This window comes from Syngnathus acus, chromosome 1 (genome assembly GCF_901709675.1).
Source record: "Syngnathus acus chromosome 1, fSynAcu1.2, whole genome shotgun sequence".
NCBI classification, from domain to species: Eukaryota; Metazoa; Chordata; class Actinopteri; order Syngnathiformes; family Syngnathidae; genus Syngnathus; species Syngnathus acus.
In genome coordinates, this window is record NC_051087.1 from 327430 (window position 1) to 348791 (window position 21362).

Here is a 21362-nt window from a genome sequence, read left to right on the forward strand (position 1 = left end):
CCAGTTCAGGGTGTCCCTCGCCTACTGCCCAGTCAGCTGAGATAGGTTCCGTGCTGCCCGTGGCCCCCCTCCCTCGTCTCGTGAGGAGAACCTTTTCAGACAATGGATCCAAAACACTCAATGCATTCAATTTGTACGCGAGTAAACAACGCGAATGCGCCATTTCGTTCATCCTTGTGAGGTAACACTGACATCTAACGGTTAAACGTTGTTCCTGCGTCCTTGAGTTGCGCTCGCTCCTCTTCGGTCGGTCAGTTGAGCAGGGGAAAAACACATTGAATTCTACAAGTCCAATTGCATTGATCGAAGATGCACGTTTGAATCAGACGCGCCCGATTGGAATGGAAATAGGCATAAATAACGGAGCACTTCCTAGTTGACCTCCCATTGGTTTAGGAAAAGACGTCACAAATAAGGAGGCGTCTCATTGGTGGCGGCTGCGCGCTGCTGACGCTTCGCTCTGTTCCGTCCTCCCAGATCCGTGAAGGTGAACTGCGTTCCGTCGCCGACCAGGTCACCGCTTGCTGCCGCCGTCCTATTGTCGCCACTCCGCAGCCATGTCCGTGTTCAGCGACGTCCCGCAAGCGCCCCCGGTGGCTGTCTTCAAACTGAGCGCCGATTTCCGCGACGACAGCCATCCACAGAAGGTGAATCTCGGGGTCGGAGGTAAGCGAAGCTAATGATGCTAAAAGGCTAGCTGATCCCATTCAGACAGCTTGGCCGAGGTGCGTTCACGGGTCACGTGGCAAAACCGCAAAAGCAATTCTCTGCAATGGAGGCAGGACCGCAAACGCATCACTTCCCCATCTCTCCCAAGATTTTTGCAGTTAACGAAAACTCGTCGTTACTCAAAAAAAAAAGTCAAGTGAAAAAAAACGAAATTAAAAGTTGCAAACTACTATAACTGAATTTTTTTTAAAAAAAAGGTCAAGTCAAGTAAAACGAAACCAAAAGTTACAACATGAGGAACGCGTCCTTTGTTCATGTGGTTGACAATATCAATGCATGAGTTTCGGGTTTGGTTTTAAATGCGTTTGGTTCTGTGGCCAATCACTTAACTGAATTTATTTCAACTTTCCTCAGTTGCCTTTAGTCCAATATAAAAAGAAACGGTGCTTATTGTAAAATACAAACTTGTTGCCTTCACAGTGCCATTAGGGAGCACGAAAGCGATCAAAAGAAATGCCGCGAGTACTTTCAGGAAGCAGCTGCTTTGAAAGCGCGTGTCTGTGGCCATCTTTTCAGAATACACTGTGCTGATACGGGATACGACACACGTCTACGCGCCACGAGTTCCTCGGAGGTCAAACACTCGCGTACGCTCTCAGTTTAGTTGGCTGCGACCTTGACGTATCGGCTCTCGCTCACTCTCTGTTCTTCTTTAAATAGTGGTGAGCAAAACATATTTTGGTATGCTTCCCACTCAAACGACCAGATTTTATGTTTGGTGCCAACAAAGTGAGTTGAGGAGCTTCATTGAGACAAAAGCACTGCTCTGCTGCCATCTTGTGGCGGCGGCTGTAGGTAATTATAGCCCTTAATATTGACATGGCTCCTTGAATTGAAGATTGTCCCACCGATTTCCGTTTTCACGTTCGCGGCACCCGCCCAACCAGAGCAGGACCTCGGACCTTCTTATCCAACGGTCATGTCAGGTGAGGAGAAGTGAAAGTGTTTTTCTGCCGTCTCCTTCAGCCTACCGCACCGATGACTCTCAGCCGTGGGTCCTGCCGGTGGTGAAGAAGGTGGAGCGCCTCATCGTGGACGACGCCACCCTCAACCACGAGTACCTGCCCATCCTCGGGCTGCCGGAATTCCGCTCGGCCGCCTCCAAGGTGGCCCTGGGGGAAGACAGCGCCGCCATCAAGGAGGGCAGGGTGAGTCTGTTGGCGTGCTAGCTAGCTGCTAGCATTTTTAGGGATTCAATTTTGTTGGCGTCAAAGAAGGTCGACTAGTATGTGATGACTTTTTTTTTTTTTTTTTTTTCCTGTCTCAGGTGGGCGGAGTCCAGGCTCTGGGCGGTACGGGCGCCCTGAGGATCGGGGCCGAGTTCTTACGGCGTTGGTACAATGGCGTCAACAACACGGCCACGCCCGTTTACGTGTCCAAGCCCACCTGGGGTGCGTCCATGTTCATACACACACTGGAAGCACGTGCGGCATCTTCCTTTTTTTCCCTTCAATCTCAGAGAACCACAACGCCGTGTTTGCCGACGCCGGCTTCAAGGACGTCCGCCCGTACCGCTATTGGGACGCCGCTAAGAGAGGCCTGGACCTTAGCGGCCTGCTGGACGACCTTGAGGTGACTCGATTTGTAAAATTGCACAGTTTTGGCCATCCGATTGGCTCGTCACGTGTGTAGGAATGGAAATGGCCGTAAGGTTCCACGGTGACGCTTTTGTGGTGTTTGAACAGAACGCTCCGGAAGGATCCATTTTCGTGCTTCACGCCTGCGCTCACAACCCCACGGGCACCGATCCCAGTCCGGACCAATGGAAGCAGATGGCGGAGATCATGAAGGTCTCTTCAGGTTTTTTGGAAGACCGGAGAGGTCTTCACAAATCTTTAATGACATTCCCGGTTGTCTTCTCTCGGTCTCCAGCGGAGGAATCTGTTTGTGTTCTTTGACTCGGCCTACCAAGGCTTCGCCTCGGGCTCCCTGGAGAAAGACGCGTGGGCCATTCGCTTCTTTGTGTCTCAGGGCTTTGAACTCTTTGTGGCTCAGTCCTTCTCCAAGAATTTTGGCCTCTACAGTGAGTACACGCCAAGTTTATTACGGTGAACCCGTTGCTTACTGGGTGGCCGTTAAGGGTGTCCGAAAGGAGGGGGACAATAAGCTTTAGCAAGTTCCACGTCCTAAAATTGGTGGAACGAGTCGACCCCGAACAAGCCGGCTCCCTTACCTCTCCTCAGACGAGAGGGTGGGCAACCTGACGGTGGTGGCGCGAGACGGCGACAACCTGGGCCGCATCCTATCTCAGATGGAGAAGATCGTGCGCACCACCTGGTCCAACCCGCCCTCGCAGGGGGCTCGCATCGTCAGCAAGACCCTCAACTGCCCCAAGCTCTTCGCTGAATGGTACCTTCCCATTATTTGTAATTGTAAAGAAAAGAAAAAAATCCTCTCAAACAGGGGTGTCATTTTTACTGCGGCTTCCGTTAGAACGAAATGCTTGATTGATTGGCTCGCGTGAATACGCGACAAACAGATGATTCATAGTTTTGAAATCAGCCTCAATGATTGTTCAGATGACCTTTTTTTTCATTAAAATGATGATTTTAAAAAATACGATTCAAAAGGGGAACAAAAATTTGGGCAAAATGTCCACCTTATTATTTCTGACATATTCCCAAAAATTGCCCAGTAAGGATCGCGGGAGTTGACAGCATTTGCTTTTGCAGGCCGGGTTTGGGCCCCGCCCGGGCCTACGGTTTGACATGGGTGCTGGAAAATGGCGCTCAAGGTTATCGGCTCCTACTTTGCTTTAGCGACACCTACAGGACCGTGGAAGAATAGTCGCTCAAACTCGATTGTGTCGCGGCAGAGTGACGTGGAAAAGACGCGGGACGAGCCGACGTTTCCGGACGCGACGAGTGCTCGTTTGCCAATGGCTTTGTCTGCCCGCAGGCAAGGGAACGTGAAGACCATGGCCGACCGTGTGCTCCTCATGCGGGACCAGCTCAAGTCCAAGCTGCAGGCCCTGGGAACCCCGGGGACCTGGGACCACATCACGCAGCAGATCGGGATGTTCAGCTTCACCGGCCTGAACCGTACGTCCGCCTGCACGTGGACTCCTTCCCCGCCCGTCTTTCTCCAACGTGACGTGACGTGACCTGTCTGACTTGTTTCTGCCGCCGCAGCCGACCAGGTGGCGTTCATGATCAAAGAGAAGCACGTCTACCTGATGGCGAGTGGTCGCATCAACATGTGCGGCCTCACCTCCAAGAACCTGGACTACGTGGCACAGGCCATCCACGACGCCGTCACCCAGGTCCAGTGAAAGGGAGTGCAGTGCGTCAGGCCAGTAACCATCCGTTTTGTTCAACTTGTGCATTTCACTCCTTCCCACCTTTGCGCTTCCCAACCTTTACGGAGCGATGCCGTGGCGTCTGGCCAAACGGGAAAAAAAAAAAAAAGAAGCATCGTTGGCATCCTCCCTGAAAATGGAGGATTTCATCGATTGTAACGTTGCGCGCAGGTTCACAACGCCTGACGTGCTTTGCAAGTAGAATAGCAAAAAACGGAGCAGCTAAACAAACATTTCATTGCTCTGCCTTTTCCTTACGGATGTCACGTCACTGACAGATGAAAGACAACGCACCATTTGGAGCGCACGCATTGTTTTTGGTGGAGAATCCCTGCTAAGCTACGCTGTGCTACGCTACATTAGTCACCTACTGCTGCCAAGTGTAAACGCTACGTCATCACGGGTCATTTGATGAGTCAGGAATGTGTGTGTTCTTTCCAACTCACTGCTGTTTCACACCCACACATCCACTGAAATCATCACATAAAGACAAATATGATATGGAAAGCTGCTGTATTCACCTCCAAGGTCCTTCTTGAATTGCCGTCTGTAAACGTGTACGCTGCTTGAAATGTTTGTCCTTTTGGGGCAAAATACAGATGATTTGGGGAAAACCAATAAATGACTCCACTTACAAATCACATTTATTCATTATTATGTGTGCACTACTGGATACTGTGCATGTACTTAGGTACATAGGTACATCTTTCTTCTAAAAACGTATTTTCTTCATGTAAACAATTGCTTGTGTCTTTCAACTTCTCCTAAAATTCTTATTTGATGATGACAAAGTCGTTGTGGCCGGCCGTCCGTCCGTCCCTGCCTGACAGGTAAAAGTCACTTGTTGATATCTTATTCAGTCCATCAGTCCACTCCAGCGTTGCTCAGCCTCCGTCCGAGCGGTCTGCAAAACGCGTTCCTCGAAGAACCACGCCCGTAGCAGGTTCCTTATTGCTTTGATGATGGCATGAGCGGGAAGGGGAGGGAGGGAGGGAGGCCTCTCGACATCCATTTGTAACGTGACAAGTCTGTCGTATCAATAATTCATCCCAAATGTTTTTCTTGTTCAGACGCAAAATGCTGCAAGATGTGTGCCGCTGTGTAAAAGCTGAGTGATATTCAACCATGAAAAAAAAGCTTCTTCATTAGATGGTGAATGTAATGATGGGATGCGTATGTGTGCAAGCAAATGAACTCAAAATGTCTCCTTTTTTTAGCTGAGAATAGTTGTTGTTTTTTGCACAGCAAGAGCGACTCATTGGGAAGGAAAGTTTTCATTTCATTTGCATGCACAGTGCATAAAAGTATCAAATCTCTCTAAAATGCTTTAAGTGCTAAAGAATGTATTTCACCAAGTCAAGTGCGATATACGCAAAGAACATTCAATAGCAAGAGTCAAAGTTGACTTTCTGCGCTGTGGCGACATCTTTGGTAGCGCAGAAAAACAGATCGATTCCATTGCAGCAGCGCCCCCTGGAGGGAGGAGCTCGTTAGATGAAACCAAATCGTCTCGGTCAGCCAGTTGCTAAGCTAGCCCTCAGAACTCTCCTCCTGTTCTGTTTCACGGTGTTTCGTTATCAAATTGTCTTCTGGCTCGTCTGTTTTATCGTCTTCTCGTGACTTTTGTCTCTTCCTGTGGCCTGAGGGAGGAGGACACACACAAAAGCAGCGGCGGCAGCAGCAGCAGCAGCAGCAGCAGAAGAAGAAGTCATGCCAGAGGTCAATTGATACGGTGGCCAAGTTAGCAATCAACATGCGCTACATACTATATGGAATGAAATGATGAGCATTGCTATTTTCTGTCTGTTTCAGGCAGATCAACGCTGGAGGAAGAAAGACTCAAGGTGAATAAGGTGTGTGGATTTGGCAAAGTGCACTCGCCCATGCCCCTGTGTGTTTAAGTGTATGCAGTACACGCTGAGGACCAGGGAGGGAGGGAGTAAGGGATTCGGGTTTGCATGTGAATCAAAACTGAAGAAAGACATTGAAAGGGCCGATGAATAGCGTGCGCGTGCGACTGACCGAGTTTAAGTCGGAGTTTGTTTCCCAGCGTGTCCTCGGAGGCGCTGACCGACTGACCGCCGCTGATGAAAGGAGACTTGTCTGTTACCGTGGGAATGCTGGCCACATCTGACACACACACACAAAGGCTGTGGTGAGTTTGTGGCCACCGTTTTGCTGCGCTTCCTTCCCGCTTGCAAGCCAAGGAAATGTTCACCATGGCATAGTTACCGGCGGCATCTCGGACGTAAGGGATCTCGTCCATCCGCAGGAAGACCGAATCGCCGGGACTCGTTTGGCCGTCGGACTTGCTCCCTGTAACATTTTTGACCGCGACACAATGTGTCTGTCTGTCAAGTCAAGTGATGTTTTGGCAACAGCAAAAACAAATGCATGGGGACCAAAAATTGGAGAAAGATATCTCCCCCAAAAAATGCCAGGAAGTCAGGCGCCATCAACATCCTGTCTTACGACTTACTGACGATGCCGTTTCTGCGCTTGAGCACAGTGGTGCTGTGAGGGAGGCCACACTTGGCTTGGAGGCCACACTTGGCTTGGAGGCCACACTTGGCTTGGCGTCCTCCCGTACCGGCGGCCGGGTGTCGACCCGGCTCCCGGAGCGGCGGCATCAGCGCGGTGCCCGCCGCCGCCGCGGCCGCCGCCCCCATCTCTGGCTCGGCCGTGAGGGGTTCGGGCGTCTGCGGCGAGGTGTCCATCTTGGAGGCGCCGAGCGCATCGCGGTAGCGGCTCCTGGTGATCTGCGGCCGGCGGACATGTGACTAATGTGGCCCCATGAGGCGGAGCGCTATCGATCGCTCACCTTGACGATCTGCAGGGGCGTTAGCTGTCTCACAGAGTAGTCGGGCACGTAGACGTTGGCCCCCCCGTTGAGCTGGCCCATGGACCGGCCCTCGGACTCGGAGCGACACGGCGACCTCGAGTCTGAACAAAACAAAAGAATTTGTCACGGCCGAGAAGATTGTGTGTGTTCTCTGCGACTGAATTGAGATATTTAGTTGTTTTGTCCCACCCACCCGCTGGCACGATGGCAGGAACCCCAAAATACGAGAAGGCTCCATTTTCAAATTTGAGACGCTCGTTGCCAAACTCCACCTCCACTCGACCCTGAAGGAAGACGAAAGGCCCTTTCAAAATAAAAGCAGGAAAGACGTGATGACTCAGGAGCCACGGCAAGCGTGGAACCGCAACCCGGAGAAACGATTTGACCCAAAGTGGCACAATGAGAAGGCGGGAGAGACTGATTGCAGGTTGTACCTGCAGCACCAGGACAAAGTAGTCTGCCGCTTTGTTTCTTTGGAACAGGAAGTTCTTGGGCGACTGTTTGTCTTTGTCGTCTAACTCGAGGTCCTGGACAACGCTGGGATGCTTGATGAGCCTCAGCAAGATCTTCTCAGAGATGTAAAGCGGTTTGAAGGGATCCACCTCTGGTTGATACAAAGCATGCAAAGCACTTAGCCTAGCTTAGCATTGGATCGGTTTGGTCCTTTTTCTCCACATTGGCGTGATTGGCCAATACCTGTGGACAGAAAGCGGTGCGTGGCCAGGAGGAGCTGTGGGGAAATGTTGACTTTCAGCTCGTGGTCGGCCATTTTGAAGCTGGAGAAGTCCTGCGGCTTCCTCTCGTGGCGAGAAACGCGACGCTTGCTGCGATTGTCGGCTGTCGTCGCGGCGATCGCGGCCATGGGAAATTGAACAAATCACGAATACGATCAAGAATGCGAATGCAAACATGCAGCTATGCTAACAGCCAGCTAAGCCGTAGCGTCCGCTAATGTCACCGTCGTACTGTAGAGGTCGGTCTCGTCCAGAATTTCCGACTTGATGATCTCCTCGATGACGTCCTCCAGCGTGACGATGCCCATGACCTCGTAGAACGGGTCGCCCTCGCCCTCGTTGTTCACGCGCTGAACGATGGCCATGTGAGATTTGCCTGGCAAGGAGCACATGGCAAAGCACAAACGTCGCTGTGGCGTCAAAGAAAAGCACACAATTTCCCTCTTTTGTCAATGAAAAGGCTCTCGAGAGCAAAGCCCAAGGAACTCAATGGAGTGGCTGCCTGCCTGCCTGCCTGCCTGCCTGCCTGCCTGCCTGCCTGCCTGCCTGCCTGCCTGCCTGCCTGCCTGCCTGCCTGCCTGCGTGGCTGCCTGCCTGCGTGGCTGCCTGCCTGCGTGGCTGCCTGCGTGTCTGCCTGCGTGTCTGCCTGCGTGGCTGCCTGCCTGTCTGCCTGTCTGCCTGCCTGCCTGCCTGCCTGCCTGCCTGCGTGGTTGCCTGCCTGCCTGCCTGCCTGCCTGCCTGCCTGCCTGCCTGCCTGCCTGCCTGCCTGCCTGCCTGCCTGCCTGCCTGCCTGCCTGCCTGCCTGCCTGCCTGCCTGCCTGCCTGCCTGCCTGCCTGCCTGCCTGCCTGCCTGCCTGCCTGCCTGCCTGCCTGCCTGCCTGCCTGCCTGCCTGCGTGCGTGCTTCTCATCACAACGTGCGCCTTTCACTGCGACACACACGCTTCATTCATCTAAGTGGGTCAGTGCAAGCCAAGCGAGCGAGAAAGGGAGGGAGGGAAGGGAAAAAGCTTTTCCGCGAATAACCATTCGCTGAATGCCCAGAGAAAACGCTTCCGCTGTTAGCATTCAACTCAAATTCAACACACAGAAACCAACGCTGCATTTTATCACCAAATCTTGCATGATGTGGCCCAATACAAATCGTGGCAAAGTCAAGCCTTATTCTAACATGCTAGTGTAAATCTATGCTAACAGCGCAGCTCTGCTTACCTTGTGGCTTTGACTGACTCCATTTTGTCATCCAGCCCTGCGGCTGCCCTGCGGCTGCCCTGCGGCTGCCCTGCGGCTGCCCTGCGGCTGCCCTGCGGCTGCCCTGCGGCTTGGGTCATCTTGGGCCTCTGCTTGCAAGCCTAGGCTTCAAAGGCCGCAGCGGCGCGCCGTACCTTTCTTGAAGTCCTCCAGCATGGCGTCCAGCGTGGTGTCGCTGAAGACGTAGTGGAGCGGGCGGCGGTAGAAGCGCGTGACGGTCTGCAGCGGCGTGCAGTCGTCGGGGTCGACGAAGGCCAGGTCCTTGACGAAGAGCACGTCCACGATGTCGGCGCGCGCCTCGCGGTAGACGGGGATGCGCGTGTAGCCGCTGCGCATGATCTCCGTCACGGTGTTGAAGTCCAGCAGGGTGTCGGCGGCCAGCATGAAGCAGTCGCCCAGCGGGGTCAGCACCTCCTCCACTGTCTTGCTGCGCAGCTCCAGCGCCCCCTGGATGATGTTCAGCTCCTCCTTCACGAGCGAGCACACGCGCTTTTGATTGGGCTCCACGGCGGACGCGAGCGAGCCGACTTTTGGCCGCACCTTGAGCAGGTCGTGGTAGGGGTCGGTGACGCGCAGCATCTCCAGCAGCTTCTCCCTGGTGTAGAAGTTGGAGATCTCCTGGTGCAGGATGAGATCCAGTAGCTTGCTGAGCGGGTAGGACACGGGGAAGGAGAGCAGCATGAGCAGGCGCGTCAGCCAGATGCTGCGCGCCGCCATGGCCAGGCCGTGGCGCGAGGCCGCCGAGTGCGGCAGGATCTCGCCCACCAGGAAGATGCCCAGCGCGCACGTGGCCGTCGACAGCCAGGTCATGCCCAGGATGCGGCACGTCCACACCGCCAGCGAGGCGTTGATCAGCGCCGTGCCCAGCAGCAGCGTGCACAGCACGTAGTTGCCTGGGGAGGGGGTGGGGGGATTAGGCCGGGGTTCTCCCGCCTTTTCCCAACACCGCCCGAGGTCTCAAAACCTGATTTGAAACCCTACCTAAGACCGCAAACCTTACCCAGGCCTTGGAAGCCAAACCTGACAAGCGAACTTGAAACAGCGGCGGCTTCAAAGCCTGACTCGGAATCAATCCAAGCCAACGCATTGGGCACTTACCGTGACGGCGCACCGACTCGATCTTGCGGGCGTAGCGCTGTTCCCGGTCGGTGCCGCTGTTCTGCAGAACTTGCAGCTCCACCGGGTCCAGCGCAAGTAGACTGAGGTTGAGGCCGCCGAAGAGCGCCGACAGAGCCAGCAGAAGCACCGACACCAAAACCTGGATCCAAAGCTCGGGCGCCTCCCCCGAGCGCTCGGCGACTGCCACCCAGAAGTCCCGAGTGCGGTGGTGCTCCCACTTGGACCCGTCAAAGGCGCACATCTGCGGAAAAAACTCGTTGAGCGTGGATTCCGCATAGCTCCCGCTACGCCTTTTGTGCTCAACGCGCTGTGCGTCAGCGTTGAGTCTCGTCTCGTCTCGTCACGGCGCAGCGCAGCGCAGCGCAAGTACAAAAGTAGCACGAGGAGAGGAAAAGTTGACGACTATGTCCCACAAGTGGGTTGAATTGTCAAACAACATCCAGAAAGCATTGCTTTGACCAAGTTGTGACGTACGTCCCTCGCACCGTGCACGGGCTGGCATGCGGTGCGGAAAGGCTTACACACCCACCCACCGAGTAGAACTTGATGCTCTCCCCGTCCCGGAGCTCCTTGGCCAGCAGCTCGACGAGGACCGAGTTGCGGCTGGAGGTCGACTTGAACGAGCCCAGCACCTCGATGTCGGACGTGCGCGCGCTCTTGTCCGCGCACATGTTGCGCGCATGGGGACGGGGACCCGGGCGCGGCGGCGGGGGGGGCACCTCGGTTCCGGGCTCCTCGATGAAGGCGATCCACGGGGCCGCGCTGGTGGCCCGCGTCCGGTTGAGCTTGTGCTGCGGGGGTCTGGAGTAATAGACCCGAAGCGTGAAGCGCGTCCCCTCGGTGGCTTTCAGTACCCCGTCCTGCACGGAGAGCTCCGGGCCGGTTTCCTCCGGACGGAAGCCGAGCAGGGCGAGCCCCGACCGGGGCAGGATGAGGAGGAGGCAGAGGCGGAGAAGGAGGCTCGCCATGATGATGATGATGATGATGATGATGATGAGGTGAGACGCCCTCCTCGATCAGCTCTGGTGTCGCGTGTTTCGGTCCATGCGCTGAGACGATGCTGCACTGACGCGCCCACTCTGACGTCACGGCTTCTAATTATAGAACCAAGTGAGAGCCACTGCTGCAGCAGCAGCAGCTCAGCAGCAGCAAGCAGCTCAGCTTCCCCTGTTTACGTCGCATTGCATTTTTAACATCTTTTTTTCGTCCGCTTATCCCCGCCATACACTTGATTCTTTTTCAAATTCAATTGGAAATGATTTCAGAAAAGCAACTGCAGGCAACAAAACAGCAATAAAGCGCCTTTGTTGTATGACTTCATTTTGCCCCATGTAACGCATCCCCATTTTCTTCCATTTAATTGGTATGCACCCACCGTTGCATTTTTACATATCAGAAAATAAGATTTGAGCAATTTAGGAATGACAAAAGATTTTAAAGCACATGGAGCAAAATTGCTTTTTAAAGGTACTTCACCAACTTGGTATGCAGCGGCCGTTGTTTTAAAGTGCTCTAGAAATAAAGTCGAAAGGCAACTTTAATGAATGCAGATTGATAGATTTTTATTAGTATTGATAGTCGCGACGATTAAAGTGAGAAAAGTCCCTTTGACAGCAGCAGCAGCAGCAGCAGCAGCTTTTCTTTCATATGTGGCTCCGAGTTGACCAATTGTTGATCCTATTTCAGCAATCAGCCCCTTGGGGGCGCTAATGCGTCACGTATCTTAATTCTCAACCTACGTGGAAAGGAACAAAAACAGTGAACAAGTTCGGTCAACATTTGAGCCACCGAACGGGTCGAAAAGCACCAACCGTCCGTCGTCAATATTTAACCAGGAGGCTCACACATTAACTGAGCAAAAGAACCACAGTCCAAATACACCAGCGAAAAGAAGCACAAGAGCAACTGCGGCGGCGGCGGCAGCATGTTGATTTCCGGGGCCCCGATGATGTCGTTCCGCCGGCTGTGGACAACAAGTGCACGCCTCGGCCGAGGCTCCAGGCCGAGCGGGGCCCGCGGCCTGAGTTCGGCCGCCGGCGTCCGGCTCGACCTGAGCGGCGTGTACCCTCCCATCGCGACCCCCTTCACCGTGCAGGAGGACGTCGACTACGACAAATTGGAGCACAACCTGCGCAAGTACGCCACGATTCCATTTAAAGGTCAGAGCAGCTGGCTGAAGCGTCATCCCAAAACACGTCCACATTGGCTTTTTCTTTTCACATTTTCCACACTTTAAAATCGATTGAAACGCCGAGCTCTGCGTCGAAAACTCGCTTTCCAGCAGCATCGACGTTACGTTTTGGATTTCAAAAATGTCTTCCCATTAGAAAAATACCAGGAAAACACATTTTAAAGAAATAAATTCCTATCATTCCATCTTTGATCAAAAGTGAATGGACAAAGAAATTTCAGAAAACATTTGAGGTTTTTTCACTTTTCAATGTCATTTAATGTACTGTGCTTTTTTCCTTTTTTTTTTGTAACACTATTTTACAGCGTTCTTAATTTATTTTCAACCCACTATCATGCTGCATCTTTTTTCTTTCGACCTTTGTTCATTCCTGACTAAAACAATATTTTTCCTGTTATGTTTTTTCCTTTTGAAAGCCATTTCATGTTGGCATGTATGGCTTTACCGTACTTATGTTGTTTGTATTTCTTACACAAAAACACCTTGGTGCTATATTTCTTTGCTTTGAAAGCATTTCTATTTTGTCCGCAGGTCTGGTGGTGCAGGGCTCCAACGGCGAGTATCCTTACCTGACGGAGGAGGAGCGCGTGGAGGTGGTGAAGAGGGTTCGACGCTCCATGCCCGCCAACAAGCTGCTCATCGCTGGCTCTGGCTGTGAATGTGAGCTACAGTGTGTGTGTGAAGCTGGAAGTATCCAAGTGCAAATATTTCCCTCCCGTAGTTTACCGTTCTTACTTTTGAGCGGGGGTCGGTGATTTGGCGAGTGCCGGAAGGTCATTTATGTTCTGATGTTGTCGTTTAGCCACGAGAGCCACGCTGGAGCTAACGGCCAAAATGTCAGACGCCGGTGCCGACGCCGTCCTGGTGGTCACGCCGTGCTTCTACAAAGGCAAGATGGACGCTCGCGCCCTGGTCCAGCACTTCACCAAGGTCAAAGACTAAAACTACAAAACGCATTGAATGCTCTTTTTTTCTTCTTCTTCTTTTTCTTGTCCCCCCCCCCCCCCCCCCCCCCGATTGACGTCGTCGCTTTGCCTCCCCCTTCAGGTTGCGGATGGCAGTGCGGTCCCGGTGATCCTGTACAGCGTCCCGGCCAACACGGGCCTGGAGCTGCCGATGGACGCCATCGTGCATCTGTCCCAACATCCCAACATTGTGGGACTCAAGGACAGCGGCGGAGATGTGAGGAGCGCTTTTGACTTGTCTTTTTGTTTGTTTGGGGGGAAAAGAGGGTGGTCTTTCCTTAACCGGGGCACTGAGAGAGGGTGCAGAGAGCTGGCCTTGTCACCAGCCACTGGGACCAAGTGGGCGGGACTTTGAGCGAGGGAATCTCCTCTTTAAGGAAAATTCTAAATAAAAAAACAACAACGAATAAATGCAGGGACAGAAAGCCAATAAAGAAGAAGGTTTCCAAATCAGAAGTAAAAAGTTAAAAATGGCAAAGCAGCGTGCGCTCGCTCGCTCGCTCGCTCAGCAGCCAGGAGGTCAGCCGACGCGTCGCGTTTGAGGCCGCGGGGGCAACAAATAAAACCACGCTCGGGCTGTGTGGGTGGCGTCTGACTGGATTTGCGATTTGGGAGGAAGACGACGGCGCTCGACCCCGCGGCCCCTCGCCCACGCCGCCGTCTCGTTCGTAGGCGGGAACTGGCGAAGCAAAAGGTGAAAGGTTGCCAGACAGATTGCCGGAACAATTCTTCCCACTGTCAAAACGTCTGATGACAAATCTGGCCACTCAAATAACTTTTTACCGACTGTGGATGCTGGCGAGAGGCTGGCTTCTTTTACGTGTCTCTTTGGGGGTCGGTCGGCCGCTCGCTGGCTGGCCGGCTGGCTGGCCGGCTGGCTGGCCGCTCGCTGGCCAATTTGTCAGTCGGCGGCGTATTAAAAAAATGTTGTCATCCTCTTTGAGGAGCTGTGATCATCCAAGGCTGTGACGCCCGATTGACAGCCGCGAAGCTATGAATACGCACTCGGTAGGCGGAGCCTATTCCCTGCGGAGTCCTTGAATAGCTTTGCAGACGTCCAATGGAAGTGGTTGACCGACACATTTATTTGTAGCGTGGCGCCTTCCCTCTGCTGTCCAAGTTGGGACACAAATTGTGACGAGTAAGGAATGAACAGTCGCAGACGTGCGAGCTATTTTCTCATGTGTTTCCTGCGCAGATCACCCGGATGGGCCTAATAGTGCACAAAAGCAAAGATCAGGATTTCCAGGTTCTGGCGGGCTCGGCCGGCTTCCTTATGGCCGCCTACTGTGTCGGTGAGTTGGCAAATGCTAGTAGCGGCTAGGAGTAGCGCTTTAGCAAACACTGGTTGTGTTTCAGGTGCGGTGGGCGGAGTATGCGCGCTGGCTAACATTCTGGGCCAGCCGCTTTGCGACTTGGCGCGTTTGTGCTCGTCAGGCCGCTGGGAAGAAGCCCGAGAGCTGCAGGCGCGACTTATTGAACCCAACGCTGCTGTAAGGACGCGCCAAAAAGTGTCCATTGTTGCGGCTCCAACTTGGCTCCCCAGTTGCCTAACTCCTCAAGTCTTGACTTGATGTGACTTGATTTACTGGGCTGGAAACGTAAGAGTCGGTGGGGCTGACTTGCTCCCTCCCTCCCTCGCTAGGTAACCAGGAAGCTGGGCGTGCCCGCCCTCAAGCAGGCCATGGAGTGGTTCGGCTTCCGCGGCGGCGCCTGCCGCTCGCCTCTCGGCCCTCTGCGCCAGGAAGAGACGCAACGACTCCGACGGGACTTCTCCTCCAACGGGTGGCTCTGAACAACGTGCGTACGTGAACAATCAATCATACACTACTCACAAAAAGCGGGGAAGCGGTGGGTTCAATGGGAAACATAAAATTGGGCAAGTACTTTTCAAAAAGAGAGACAGAGGTGGGTGTCACAGAATGGCATAGGCAGTGATGTCCTTGGAAATAAGGAGGGGGGAAAAAATCCTGCCTGTTCAGCTCCTTGTTCGAGAAGGTCCGTCGAAGTTCGCCTTACAGTGCTTTCTCGATTTATTCACAAATTTGATTGCAAACGTTTTGAGAGAAGATTTTCAAATTTCACCAAATAGAGTTCATTTCAATTTCAGATATTTCATTTTTGACACACATTGAACTATTTCATTCATATTTTTAAAAGCGTTTTATGAATTGGTGATCAAAACTGTTTTATACCATTTTTTAATCATAAACCTGACAAAGTGAAGAAATGATCAAAATGGTCTCGGGAACCACGTGACTACCCGCAGCCAATCGGTGACCAACAATGCTTGAATACATTTGTTACAAATACAAAAATGGAAGAGAGAAAAAGAAGCAATTTGTCAAGATTTGCATTTCTAATGTAATGTTAGACTTTAGACAATAACATTTCAATCAAATAATCGATGTTGTGTCCATCCTTATGTTTTGTTGTCAGTTACACATTTCAAAAAGTAGTTGCAGTTGCTTTTAACTTCCATTTCCACTGCTACGGCAACACTTTGAAGTGGATGGATTACCTGCAGCAAGGAGAAAGCCTCATGTTTTAGTTGCTATTTATCGAAGCGCTCTCTTGTGTTTTGAAAAGCAAGTATCCCAGCACCAGCACCGAGGTTTGATCCACACTAATGATCTTAAACGGTTCATTTCCGATTAAAGCGTGCACATAAGCGGGTCCCACTAGCAGCGAAAATTGGAAGCAATGGCTGTGGTCCGCCTCAAAGCCAACTTTCTAGATTCCATCTAAATTGTAACGTTATCTCTAAGCTTGAGGATGCGATGCAAGTGAGGCATCTTCCAAACGTTGGTTGGATATGCAAACAAGGCTCATTGTGCTACCCCCCGTCCCGTCCCATCCCGTCCCGTCCCATCCCATCCCATCCCATCCTCCTTTGCACTATTTACACATGCACCGCCATCATCACGCCTGCAGCGTGCGTGGGTGAGAGAGAGAGAGATTAAAATAAAAGCATCAAATTAAAGCAGCCTTATGGGACAAGCGATAGCGTTTTAGTGCAAATTGAAAATGTGACTCTGGGAATAGATCAAATATTATAATAGTATATTGACAAATATATACATAGTATATGGATATATATAGGGTTATAGAAGGTGTATACAGTGCTGTAATATTTCCTCCCACTGTAAATGTAGGTTCAGACTGACATTGACGCGCACAAACTCTCTTATATCCTGCAGTGCACAGTGAGGCGCAAAGCAATTAGACACACATATACGTGTGTGTGTGTGTGCTGGTTACATGTTTCATTTTGATTGCATCTTCTCAGCATGTGCGCGGTTTTGTCCTCTCCAAACAGAAAGGAATCTTTTGGGAAGCTTCCTTCCCTGATAAGATGACACAAAAGGCTTCCCCCACACCTTCCTCATTTTTACACAAGAAGCATAAAAATAGGCGCGTCCTCCCCGTGGAGATGGATTAACAAAATGAAGGATGGAAAAGACATTTGGGACTCGGGGAGCATGGCTTTTGTAACTCCGACACACATGCGCAGACACAAATAGACAGGAATCAAAACACATTTTTGACTTGACTTCCCTGCAAAAAATACAAATGAAAAAGTTGTTCTCCCTCAAAGGAAGGGATTAGCAAAAGCGCTTCTCCCCAAAAGTTGTTTTGATCCCTTGAACACACTCCCACGCAAACCGAGCCGTCCATTGAAGGAATCATAGCAATAAGAAAACTAAGGGGAGATGATATTTAAACAGCTTGCCATGGCAACAGGCTGCAAAGCTAAAGCGCCGCCGCCGCCGCCGCCGCTGCACTCGGGATGGAGATGATACAAATTAAAGGCAACTCTGGAAGGTTGCCGGGGAAACGCAGCAGGAGGAGGTTAAAGTCCAACCCAAACACACCTTGAAGCTATTTCAGTGACACTGGCTGAGGGAAGAGGCTTGGGGGAGGGAAAGACACCCGGCCGGGTTGATGCCAAAAAAATAAATAAATAAACCACTCCACCCGGCAGGTAGTGTGGTCCCACTTGAAAATCCTCCATATACTGCTGTGTGTGTGTGTGTGTGTGTGTGTGTGTGTGTGTGTGTGTGTGTGTGTGTGTGTGTGTGTGTGTGTGTGTGTGTGTGTGTGTGTGTGTGTGTGTGTGTGTGTGTGTGTGTGTGTGTTTGATGTGGCACAGCAATGCAAAATAAAACACTTTGCTTTTATGTGGCTGCTTTTTTACTGCCACCATTCTTTTTAAAACTGAAAATCATGACTTGACTGCATTCTTGCGAGAGGTTTTTTTTACGCCTTTGTAGGGATTTTCTGACTGAGCCTAAAACTTTTTTTTCCTACAAAATTATAACATATGATACTTAGGAAATACAGTTTTTTTTTATAGTTGCTAAAATAGCCATAAGAGAATTGTATTTGATGTATTTATTTCATAATTATAATGATAATAATTATTGTCTATTTATACACATGAGCACATTTGGAGTCCTCTTTTGTTGGGATGCTGTGCAAGCAAGCGGCTTGGCTGGTGCTTTTTCAAGGGCTTTTCGTGATCCTCTGCGAGTTGCGCAACGCAAACACACAAACGACAAGCGCGCGCGCGCGCGCACACGCAGGTGGAGCCGCACCAGTGTCGCGTCGTCGGGGCTCAGATCCAATCCAGCCAATTAAGAGTGTGATCGCCCCCCCATGCAAAGTGCTTCCAAAATTAAACACAGATAATCATATCACTGACAATAGACTCGAGTCTATCTGCTGTTTAACACGCACGCACACACGGGCGCGCGCACAGGCGCACTCCACCCACACACAAAGACATACTGCACATAAATCCCAGCAGGCAGGCAGGCAGGCGGGCAGGCAGGCACGTCGACTTGGTTGGAACTCTTCACACGCCTCGCAAGTGTCATAATAAAACGCTGAGGGCACTCCAAATGGAAATGTGGCCTAACAAGAATTGGACAAAAACCTAGTCTTACCTTTTTAGAACAAAGTTGTGTAACAATTGTTAAGCATATCAATATGCCACTTCAACAAGCGGAATGAAAGTGTGAAAAGATCCACACTCCATTTTAAGCTTCGGTTGACATTGCCATTTGGATCCGTTCTGCAATGCCCTCGCTTGTGTGTTTTTTTTTGTTTGTTTTGGATTTCGGCGCACGTCATATCAAGGCCGGACTTGGACTTGAGTCAGCGACGTCGCCTTTGTGTTAAATGTTAACCAAACTCTGCGTTAATGCTTAACGCCAAGACAACATTTCGGACGCCGCATTTGGCCACTCCCAAAAAAAAACCCCCTACCTCTTTAAGTGTTTGACAAAATATGCTCGTTCCTCAGCAACAGTCGATTTGTGTTTTCGTCAGCTGGCAACGGTCCGCTTTTGGTGGGCCAGGACAATTTGGATTTCTTTAGGCCAAACGAATAAGCCGCAAAATTAGCTGAACGTGCCCACTCGTAGGGAGAAGGGCCGACTTGCGGGCGTGGCTTCTTGAGACTTTTTGGTGGGCCCAATCGTGACCTGGCCAATTTCACGTTGCTAAGTGAAACTGGGCTTGGGAGGCTGAGCAAAGCAAAGCAAAGGAAAGGAAAGGAAAGCAAAGCAAAGCAAAGCAAAGCAAAGCAAAGCAAAGCAAAGCAAAGCAAAGGAAAGGAAAGGAAAGGAAAGGAAAGGAAGGCGCCGTGTTGTGCGTGATCAAGACAGGATTTTCTTTCTGACATCTCTGGAGATTATTTTTAGAAACGTGTTTCATAAATGCTAATAAACACGCTGTGACTTTCTTCTTCACGAGCAAAGACCAATTGTATTTTCTCTGTTTTGTTTTCATTTGCGTGTCACATTTGAGCTGGCAAAAGAGTGACACCTCCTGTCACGGCGGTCTCCGAGCTGTCCCGCGCCACCTCCCCGAGGTGGGCGCTGCTGACAAAACCGCTTTGCTGCCACCTTTGGCGTGTGTGCGCGCTGGTAGGCTAACGCCTGCGTTTGTCCTGAGACTGAGTGACAGCAAAGGCAACATTTGAGAGTTTCCTTTTTTCAAAATGAGCCTCAAACATGAAGAATGGACTCTGAAGCAAGCCTTGGAATTCCCGCCAAAATGTCGACTTCCGATCCGTGTGGCAGGAATGCAACCGGAAGTCAGCCATTTTGGGAAGATGTTGCTGGCAGTTTTGGAGGGCCGGCCTTCACGAAGGTTACATTGCGAGAGTTTTGCGTGTGGGCAGAGGAACGCAAGCGTCAAAGATGATCACTTTGAAGCTTCGCTGTGGAAAAAGGAGCTGTTTGCTGTTCACATCAATGCACGACTGGATGAGCGCCTGTGCGTGTGATGAAGAAAGCCCACTCATGTGAAAGCGGCTGAATATTCTCATTTGCCGTTCGAATATATTCCCAGCGGGGCACCAGAGCAACGAGCACTTCTCGTTAGCAAACGAGGCCGATAAGTGGCCGCGGGTTCTGAGCGAGGAATGTGATTTAGTGGCGTTTAAAGGGGCGGATCGGGAGGGAAGGTGGCTGGCTGGCTGGCTGGCTGGCTGGCTGACAGGGGAAGGGGCTAGCTAGGTCAAAGGGGTGTTACACAAGGGGGAGCTTTATAGCGGGCAGACAGACAGACACACACACAGCCAGTTTGCTAATGGCAAAGTCAATTAAGGCTCCATCTGTCAGGAGAGTGCGCTTTGCTCTTTAATCTCAGCGGGCCATTTGGACCAGAGATTTGGACAAACTAAGTCCAGATCTCTTTGCTCTCCTCAAACATCATGGGAATATGACACGTAGAAGTGTGTCAGGATCTAACGGCGACACTGTTGCTAGCCAAAGTGCCATTCCCGCAGCGCAAGTGGAGCTTTTGCCCATGGAACCAAATGGGTCTTGGACGCCTGCTCCCATTTGGGGCTCATTTTGGCTCATTCCAGAGGAGGAGTCAGGCTAGCCAAGTGACCGAGCCACCTAACAAACGGAACGGAAAGAGCGACTGCGTCGCTAGCTTGTGGAGTGAGTCAGTGAGTGAGTGAGTGAGTGAGTGAGTGAGTGAGTGAGTGAGTGAGTGAGTGAGTGAGTGAGTGAGTGAGTGAGTGAGTGAGACAATGAGACAGTGAGTGAGTGAGTGAGTGAGTGACTGACTGACTGACTGACTGACTGACTGACTGACTGACTGACTGACTACCTTTGAAATGACAAAGTGAGCGGCTTAGTCGCTAGCTGTGGCTGAGCAATGAAGCTGCTTGGCTTCCTTTTTGTTGTCATTGCCTACTGAATGTTGTGTGGTGACAACACGGCAGCCAAAGCACGAGGCGGCGGCGGCGACGAGCGTATGTTCGCGGGTGGCCGCCTCACACCTTGGCGGGCGTGTTGAACCTCGCCCCAAAATGCTTCAACGACAACAAGAAAAACTCCCGAGGAGAAATCGGGGCTGAGGTAGTGTGATGGCGAGTCCCGCCGTGCGACAGATGGTGCGTACGTGTGCGTCCTTTTCTGCCTTTGCGTCGAAACGGAAGGCCTTTGCGCGCTGCTGTCACCATTCAACCTGTCCCACAAAGATATTCTTTCTGCAAAAAGGAGCTAGCGTGCCTGTGGTGTGACCGTGATAATGAAGATGATGATGGTGAAGTTGAGCCGGGTTAGGATGCAAGCGACATTCAAATGGGCCTTGCCTTCTCGCCATTCCCCGTGATATTCTTCAGCGCTCGAGTACGTGAAGGAACCTCGTGTCAGGGTCATGAAACCTGTACGCACACGCACAAACTCATCATCGACATGGAAGCTCCACCTTTCAAAATGCTCATTTCAGACTAGAATGGAAACGGCATTAACCCGTTGCAGCAGTTTTTTTTTTTTTTAAATAAGTAAAGCAAGTACTCTCCAGTGTTGTGTTTAAAACAAGATAGAGTCGTAATGAAATAGAATGCAAATAAAAAAGAAAAATAAACTAGCAGTTTATGCATCGAGATAAAATGCTGCATTCCAATTCACTGGGCCGGTCCTCATGCTGTGCTCACCGTAGCCACCAGGGGGCAATAAAGTCAAGAGGACATAAACGAAGAAGAACAACAGCGCGACTTCTTCTTCTGTGCGGCTCATCGTTCTTCCTAGCGGCTAAAGAATCCATCCACGCCTGTGAGTATTGTTCTCCATTTTGGTGTTGCTTCCATGCTAACATTAGCATGCGAATGGCGTTTTGTATTATTTGTTAACATGAAGCGACGCGGACATTCCTATGCTTGTTTGGAAACGTGACAAAAACAACACCAATTGAAATCAAATAGAATCT

General features: G+C 51.3%; 3 protein-coding genes across 7 annotated transcripts; 2 read left to right on the top strand and 1 right to left on the bottom strand.

The window, feature by feature from the left end:
• Positions 1 to 448: 448 nt before the first annotated feature.
• On the top strand, positions 449 to 16477 carry LOC119121089 (aspartate aminotransferase, cytoplasmic-like). 2 transcript variants are annotated; one of them, XM_037248510.1, is made up of 11 exons: positions 449 to 666; positions 1696 to 1877; positions 1997 to 2120; positions 2189 to 2301; positions 2415 to 2519; positions 2602 to 2752; positions 2913 to 3078; positions 3628 to 3770; positions 3861 to 4015; positions 9697 to 9698; positions 16466 to 16477. In XM_037248510.1, exons 1-9 carry the CDS (start codon positions 558 to 560, stop codon positions 3998 to 4000), a joined length of 1233 nt encoding a protein of 410 aa, XP_037104405.1. In that variant the 5' UTR covers positions 449 to 557; the 3' UTR covers positions 4001 to 4015; positions 9697 to 9698; positions 16466 to 16477. The 2 variants fall into 2 exon arrangements, with proteins under 2 accessions (XP_037104405.1, XP_037104414.1); XM_037248519.1 differs by lacking the exons at positions 9697 to 9698; positions 16466 to 16477 and having other exon boundaries at positions 3861 to 4121.
• Positions 5269 to 11138, bottom strand: LOC119120861 (metal transporter CNNM1-like). Of its 3 annotated transcripts, none has more exons than XM_037248097.1 (13): positions 10505 to 11138; positions 9951 to 10212; positions 9393 to 9745; positions 8987 to 9320; positions 7836 to 7979; positions 7566 to 7706; positions 7304 to 7473; positions 7063 to 7153; positions 6849 to 6970; positions 6507 to 6786; positions 6264 to 6343; positions 6050 to 6158; positions 5269 to 5667 (listed from the first exon to the last, which is right to left on the bottom strand). In XM_037248097.1, the coding sequence occupies exons 1-13, from the start codon at positions 10937 to 10939 to the stop codon at positions 5558 to 5560; spliced, it is 2631 nt and encodes an 876-aa protein (XP_037103992.1). In that variant the 5' UTR covers positions 10940 to 11138; the 3' UTR covers positions 5269 to 5557. The 3 variants fall into 3 exon arrangements, with proteins under 3 accessions (XP_037103992.1, XP_037103986.1, XP_037103981.1); XM_037248091.1 differs by lacking the exon at positions 5269 to 5667 and having other exon boundaries at positions 5715 to 6158; positions 7828 to 7979; positions 9393 to 9498; positions 9618 to 9745; XM_037248086.1 differs by lacking the exon at positions 5269 to 5667 and having other exon boundaries at positions 5715 to 6158.
• On the top strand, positions 11716 to 15543 carry hoga1 (4-hydroxy-2-oxoglutarate aldolase 1). 2 transcript variants are annotated; one of them, XM_037248637.1, is made up of 8 exons: positions 11716 to 11962; positions 11993 to 12130; positions 12694 to 12822; positions 12965 to 13092; positions 13210 to 13344; positions 14326 to 14422; positions 14487 to 14620; positions 14773 to 15543. In XM_037248637.1, the coding sequence occupies exons 1-8, from the start codon at positions 11896 to 11898 to the stop codon at positions 14920 to 14922; spliced, it is 978 nt and encodes a 325-aa protein (XP_037104532.1). In that variant the 5' UTR covers positions 11716 to 11895; the 3' UTR covers positions 14923 to 15543. The 2 variants fall into 2 exon arrangements, with proteins under 2 accessions (XP_037104532.1, XP_037104525.1); XM_037248630.1 differs by having other exon boundaries at positions 11717 to 11957; positions 11988 to 12130.
• Positions 16478 to 21362: the final 4885 nt, after the last annotated feature.